This window comes from Chrysochloris asiatica, unplaced genomic scaffold (genome assembly GCF_000296735.1).
Source record: "Chrysochloris asiatica unplaced genomic scaffold, ChrAsi1.0 scaffold00389, whole genome shotgun sequence".
NCBI lineage: Eukaryota > Metazoa > Chordata > Mammalia > Afrosoricida > Chrysochloridae > Chrysochloris > Chrysochloris asiatica.
The window spans coordinates 982,996-990,608 of NW_006408907.1; the positions used below are offsets into that span (position 1 = coordinate 982,996).

General features: G+C 41.6%; 1 protein-coding gene across 1 annotated transcript; it reads left to right on the forward strand.

Moving 5' to 3' along the window:
• Positions 1-2,750: 2,750 nt before the first annotated feature.
• On the forward strand, positions 2,751-3,662 carry LOC102834020 (N(4)-(beta-N-acetylglucosaminyl)-L-asparaginase-like). The gene has a single exon (XM_006876523.1). The coding sequence runs from the start codon at positions 2,883-2,885 to the stop codon at positions 3,660-3,662; it is 780 nt and encodes a 259-aa protein (XP_006876585.1). The 5' UTR covers positions 2,751-2,882.
• The last annotated feature ends 3,951 nt before the right edge of the window (positions 3,663-7,613 follow it).

The following is a 7,613-nucleotide window of genomic DNA, read 5'->3' on the forward strand; positions in this document are numbered from 1 at the left end:
CCAAAGCCTATGAACCCGGGACTTCAGGGAGTTACTTCCCTGGCCCTCGGGGTCCATGGCCCGTAAGCCTGAGGAGGGCTCAAAGACTGGATTTTCGTCCATGTTATCCTTGTGCCTCAACTTCTCAGTTATGATTACGTATGCTGCGGCCGCCAGCACAGAATGTACTCTTTGGTTGTTTAAATGATTATATATTCTGGGGTGTTTTGGTGTACATAAAATATTAATAATAATAGTAAAAACTCAGAGGGAATAGAAGCAAATACTGTTAAATGATGATGCATGGAGAGGATTGTGATCCCTGCAATGAAACAAAATATGATAGGCTGAGTGCAAAACCATTGTTTTCCCATGTAAACTATCACCCAACTCACAATAAAACCTTTTAAAAAAAACAAGTAAAATAAAATAAAACAAGAATATCATACAGGAAGAAAGCAAAAGGACATTAAGAAGATTAGAAAGAATGACAAGACCAAAATGGATTTCAGAAGACACTCTGAAACTTGATCTCTAGTATAGAGATGCTAAAGCAAATGGAAGAAGTGAGGCGGTACAAGAGCTAAGCAGAAAGTTTCAAAGGTCAGCTTGACAAGAGAAATATGCAGAGACCTGGACCTGGAGTAGAACATCCAAAGGGAAGACCATTCTCAGCATTTCTCAAACTGAGAGAACTGAAGAAGCAATTCAAGCCTCAACTTGCAGTATCGAAGGATTCTATTGGCAAATTATTGAATGATGCAGAAAGCATCAAAAGAAGATGGAAGGAATAAACAGAATAACAAAAAGAATGGTTGATGTTCACTCATTGCAAGAGGTAACATAGGATCAAGAGCCAATGATACTGAAGGAAGAAATCCAAGGTGCATTGAAGGCATTGCTAAAGAACAAGGCACCGGGAGTAGATGGAATACAAATTGAAATCGTTCAACAATCTGATCTATGCTGCTCATCTATGCCAAGAAATTTGCAAGACCTGGCCCATTGACTGGAAGAGATCCGTATTTGTGCCCATTCCAAAGAGAGGTAACCCAATGGAATGCAGATATCATCAGACAATATCATTGATACCTCATGTAAGTAAAGATTTACTAAAGATAATCCAAAAATAGCTCCAACCATACATTGACAGAGAACTTCCAGAGACTCAAGCCGGATTTAGAAGAGGACGTGGAATTGTTGTCAGATGGATCTTGGCTGAAAGCAGAGAATATCAGGAAAATGTTTACCTGTGCTTTATTGACTATGCAAACGCTTTCAGTTGTGTGGATCATGACAAGCTATGGACAACATTGTGAAGAATGAGTATTCCAGAACATTTCATTGTGCTCATGAGGAACCTGTACATAGACCAAGAGGCAGTTGCTCCAACAGAATAAAGGAACATCAAGTGGTTTAAAATTGGGAAAGGTATGAGCAAGGTTTGTATTCTTTCACCATACTTATTCAATCTCTATGCTGAACAAATTATTCTAGAAGATGAATTATTTGAAGAAAAACATGGCATCAGGATTGGAGGAAGACTCATTAACAAGTCGTGATATGCAGATGATACAACCTTGCTTGCTGAAAGTGAAGAGGACTTAAAATACTTACTAATGAAGATCAAAGACCACAGTCTTCGGTATGTGTTGCATCTCATTGTAACGAAAACAAAAATCCTCACCACTAGACCAATAAACAACATCCATATAAATGGAGAAAAGATTGAAGTTGTCAAAGACTTCATTTTGCTCAGATCAACCATTAATACTCATGGAAGCAGCAGACAAGAAGTCACATGACATATTGCATTAGGCAAATCTGCTGCACAAGACGTTTTTAAAGTGTTGAAGAGCAAAGATGTCAGTTTGAGAACTGAGGTGCGCCTGACCCAAGCCATGGTATTTTCAATAACCTCATATGCATGTGAAAGCTGGACACTGAATAAGGAAGACAGTAGAAGAGTTGATGCATTTCACTTATGGCTTTGGAGGAGCATATTGAAAGTACCATGGACTGCAAAAAGAACAAACAGATCTGTGTTAGAGGAAGTACAGACAGAATGCTCCTTGGAAGCCAGGATGGCCAGACTGAGTCTCTCTTACATCAGACATATCATCAGTAATGACCAGTCACTGGAGAAGGATATCTGTTTGGTAATGTGCAGAGTCTGATAAAAAGAGGACGACCTCCAACAAGATGGATTGGCACAGTGGCAGCAACAGTGGGCTCAGGTGTAGCAATGATTGTGAGGTTGGCTTTGGACCGGGCGGTGTTTAGTTTTGTTGTACATAGGGTTGCTATGAGTCTGTCCTGACTCAATGGCACCTAACAACAACAACAACTTCTATTGATTGTGGATCTAAGTGAAATGAAATTCTTGACAACTTCAATCTTTTCTCTGTTCAATTTCCTGATGCTTACTGGATCAGTTGTGATATTCTCTAAGTTGAATTTATCAGAAGTCAGGAAGGGTAAAGTCAAGCTGATTTTTGGAGGGCTTGACCAGATGAGGTGTACACCTGCAGCAAAGTTGAGCGACGGGTGCCTGAATGATCTCAGCCTGCAAGGAGTTTGTAAGGAAGGGCAAGTATTCCTCCAGATGTTAGATGTGTGAAAAGATCTCACGGTACAATGGACAGAGGGTGGACTATTGGTGAAATTAATTCCTTTATGTGGCCATTTGCCTTGTTTCTTTGGAAAAATAGCTTGCGGCTGGGGATCTGGAGTTCGGGAAGCCGGGGAGTTGGACCATATCCACCTGGAGGACATTAGCATCTGGAGGTTCTAGCCTGGATGCAGTTGAGAGTGGCTGTGCTGTGTGTGAGAAGGAGCAGTGTGATGGCACTGTAGGATTTGGAGGAAGTCCTGATGAATTTGGAGAAACCACATTGGATGCCATGATCATGGATGGCACTACTATGGATGTAGGAGCAGTTGGAGCTCTTAGACGAATTAAAAACGCTATTGGTGTGGCTCAAAAAGTACTGGAATACACAACACACACACTTTTAGTAGGAGAGTCAGCCACTAAATTTGCAGAAAGCATGGGATTTATCAATGAAGATTTATCTACCAATACTTCTCAAGCTCTTCATTCAGCTTGCCTTGCTCGAAATTGCCAGCCAAATTATTTGAGGGACGTTATACCAGATTCTTCAAAATACTGTAGACCCTACAAACCCAAAACACACAGCATCTTAAAACAAGATGACCCTACCTATCAAGAAAAAGGAGATAATTACGGTCATGATACTATTGGCATGGTTGTAATCCATAAAACAGGACACACTGCTGCTGGCACATCTACAAATGGTATAAAATTCGAAATACCTGGCCGTATAGGAGATTCGCCAATACCTGGATCTGGAGCTTATGCTGATGATACCGCAGGAGCAGCTGCAGCCACTGGGGATGGTGATATATTGATGCACTTCCTACCAAGCTACCAAGCCGTTGAATATATGAGAAGTGGAGAAGATCCAACCATAGCTTGCCAAAAAGTTATTTTAAGAATTCAGAAGCGTTTTCCAAATTTCTTTGGGGCTGTTATATGTGCCAATGTGACTGGAAGTTATGGTGCTGCTTGCAATAAACTTCCAACATTCACTCAATTTAGTTTCATGGTTTTTAATTCTCTAAAACATCAGCCAAGTGAGGAAAAAGTAGACTGCATCTAATCCATCTTTTCTGTCAGCATCTGTATTATAAGAAGAAGGAAACAAAGGTTGAAATTTTACTCATTATATAATGTGCCTCATTTACTCCGAATTCCTGTTGTAACATAAGCACAAAAGTAAACTTATGCACTTTCACCTTCTGGAACTGAAATATATTACCTGTTTTTACTTAAGCTATTCAATGACCCCTAAAACATTAATTTGAATAATTGTGTGTATTTTGTACTTAATTAAATTGTAAGTGATACTTGAAAAAAAAAAAAGAAAGAAAGAAAAATAGCTTGCGAGATTTCCTCCTAAGCCCCAATTACCTTTGTCCTAGTTTTCTACCCCACAGGATTTGATGCTTTTGTCCAGGTTGATTGACATTTTCTGGGCAAGCTGTATGCAACCTGTCATTTGATACTGATCATCTGGCTCTCAAATGCAGCTTACTCTGAGATGGGCATGTACCTTGCAGGTATTGGTCATCAGAGTATTGCATACAGTGAATTATTTTATATGGTTTGTGACTCCCACTATATGGTTTGCTCAAACTATGCAAATAAGGTTCTTTCAGATGCAGTGAAACCTCTAGGTGGATCCCTCTGGGCTTAGGCTCCATATGAAAAACACTGAATTGCAAACTGCACAGTCTGCCGTTTGAGCTTTTCTACTGATCCATGAGAGAAATATAAGGCTTTCTGCTACCGTGAAGATTTAAAGCCTTTGAAACCCTATACAGGGTTGTTATGAATTGGAACAAACTGAACAGCACTTAACAACAACAAGGCTTAAAGGGGCCAATTTCAGAGGCAGAAAGTAAAACTCACTAGTATCAAGAATAAGAGCCAGAAGCAGAGTATGTCCTTTGTACCCATGGTCACTACACTGAGAACCTCCCAGACCTTTATAGGTGAGATCAGTAACACTGTATGTTGAGAGACAGCAGGAACCAGAAGAGTGGTGTGAAATGGTATAGTGGGATTGCTGGAGTATTTAGCAGAAGGCTTGTTCATGGAGTGATGTGCTTCTGTACACTTGTTGATGGAGCTAGGCTTACTGATCCACAGAATGTTCCAGCTGAGAGCCTGTGGGCAGGTAATCTCCTGGTAGAGTGGGGTGCAACTAGGGATGTTGGCAAAGCTAAGTCTGCTGACCTATGGAGCAGGAAAGCTGCGCATCTTTGGGCAGAAGATTTTCCTGGCAGAGTGGGGAGCCTTCAGGCACTTGTTAGCAGAGCACAGTTGGCTGACCCATGCAATAACAGGAGGATTTCTTGAGGAGCAGGAAATGAGCTTTATCACATGTGCCCATGCAAAGCACAGGTCAGGGCTTACAGGAGCCTGCTCTGAGGGGACCTGGAAGAGACCTTTCCTCAGGGGACATGCACAACAGAGAGGAGAGCCTGCATGCTTGCATGTCCAACAGGAGGTGAGAAAACTCTGAACTCTGAAGAAGGGAGGGATGTGCTCTCCATTTCAGGGGAATCTTCCAGACTGCATGCATGCTTCCTCATCATGGTCCTGAGTTGTAGCCTGTTGATTGTGATCCTAAGTTGTATCTGTTACTTCCCTAGTAAACCTCATAATTGTGATTATGATCTGGGAGTTCTGTGTGGCCACTGCAACCAATTATTGAGACATGCAGAGAAGAAGAGAGTGTGTTGGGAGGGGCGACTGGTGTCAGAATTAGTAAAACAGTTGGAGGGGTGAAGGTATAGCTGACCTCCACTTCATAAGAAGTCTGATGCTGATCTTAAAGATTATCTTCCCTCTTCTGAAACTAGACAAAGAAAGCTGATGCTATGGAAATTTCACAATTGTGCAAATTAAGTCACAATAGTCCACTATGCAAATGAAGTGTCTGTGGTCCCCCATGTAAATGAGATGCATGTACCCTACCAAGAGGGGATTATTCCATTTCCGGCTGCCTTTGAAAGGGCAATGTCTTGAAAGTGAGGAGTATTTGTGTATATGTGCACCCAGCCTCCACCAAAGTTTTTCAGACAGAAAGAAGCAGGAAGAGAAACAGCATAAGGAAGAGAAAAGAAGCAGCGAGAGAGAGGAGAAAAGGGACCTCCTAAAAGAGCTGTAACACTAAAGACAGCGAGAGGCGCAAAAGGAGTCTAGTGACAGAATTAGTGAAGATAGACCACAGGGCATATCCTCAGGGGGATGAGAGGAGCCTGTCATTAGGGGGCCGAGTGGAATCTGTTCTCAGGAGGCTGTGAAGAAGGTCTGAGAAGAGCCCTCCAAGTCCAAAAGAAACTGAGAGAGCTGCACTGAAAAAGGGACACTTGCCTACATGCTTCGTGATGCTGATCCTGAGTTGCAGGCTGTGGATCTTCATCCTGGGAATTTGTTATTCGCAAGTATGGCAGTAGCTAGTATATTGGCATTTTTTTGTGCTGGTTCCCTGAGCCACAACTTACAAAGTGCAACATAAAGAGGGTCAGATGACACCTGCATGCACAGTGGGGAGCAGTACAGGAGGCAATTATTAAGGTTTATGTCAAGTTCACTGGCCTAGGATTCTTTGTGGTTTGACAGTTGAGACGTAGTTATCCCCATAATGAGATCTAGTATAATGCAATTGACTCTATGGTGATGGCTGCTATGATCAGCCAATCAATTGAAAGGATATTTCCTTGGGCTTGTGACCTGATTCCAATATGTTAGACACTCAGGAAAGGCTGGCTTGCTCTCTGCTAGGTCTGGATCTTGCATCTGACTCATCCTCTGACTTCAGGTTCTTTGAACTTGAGCATGCTCTATTACCTGCCTGATTGCCTGCTGCCTGCTTGTCTTGGTTCACATCATCCAGACTTGGGACTCTCCCACTTCTACAACTGCATGATCCATTTCCTTGATATAAACTTCTCTTCGTGTACACACCTGTTTCACTTTTTTGCTTCTCTAGAGAACCCAACCTAAAACATTTTGTACGGGAAGTGTTTCAGGAGAAATAAAATCATAAGTATGGCTTTTCGAAATTTGTTCTCCAATCTGACTAGTTTTAATGGCACTGATTACTATGCTTCTATTAGTAAAGAGGACGCTGCTAATTTTTGGCGTGTGGTGGCAAAGTTAATATGAAAAATATCACCACCTGTAGATCAAGCATTACTAACAAGCATGACTCTGGATGATCGTATGTATGTTTGATACTTTTCTGAAGTTTTGTCAGGATGAGAAGTATAGGGAAGCTGGTTGGTTGATCCAACTGACAATAGACCAAGTGGTAAAGGAAAGAGACCAGCTCAGGGTTTCAGAGTTACAGCTCAAGCAATGTATAAAAGGCCTCAAAATTTCCACTTGTGCCCTGAGAGAAAGCCTTATTTCTTGTAGTAGCAGAGCTGATATTGTTGAAAACCAAACTCAGAGTCTTACAAGAGTGGCTGAATCACAACACTAACTGGATTCTCAATCTCGAATGGTGTCTGGTATTAAATAAGGACGTTGACTGGGAAGAAATGGTAACCTGAAACTTGAATGGGAACATATTGACAGATAATCAGGAACCTGGGGACACTGAATCCCTAAATTCTGTTGAATCACTCTTACTAACAGTCCACCCCTCCCACCTGAAAACATTACTCTATCTTTGCTGATCAATGAAACCATTATCCCCTCTGCCAACACTGGATGAGATTAACCCAACTGTACCTGCTGTGATGATGCCTAAGGCATCATCTGGGGCATCGCCTAAGGCAAATGTATTGCAAGACATTGCTGAATATTCCCAGGAAACACATCCACCTATTATTACTTCTAGATCTAGAATTAGACTTTAGTCCAAAAGAACCCCAAAAGATAAGTTAAAAAAACACACAAACAAAAAAACCCACTCAGGCATATATAATAAATTACCTCTCCAAAGGGCACATTCTGCAAGTCTGCTCCTGGCCACCAGTTCTTAGTCCTTCTCTTCTTAGTTGATGAATCTAGAGTCCTCCATGCCCCCATCTCT

Coding starts and splice junctions, on each gene's coding strand:
- LOC102834020 (XM_006876523.1), top strand. CDS start 2,883: ATGATCATGGATGGCACTACTATGGATGTAGGAGCAGTTGGAGCTCTT.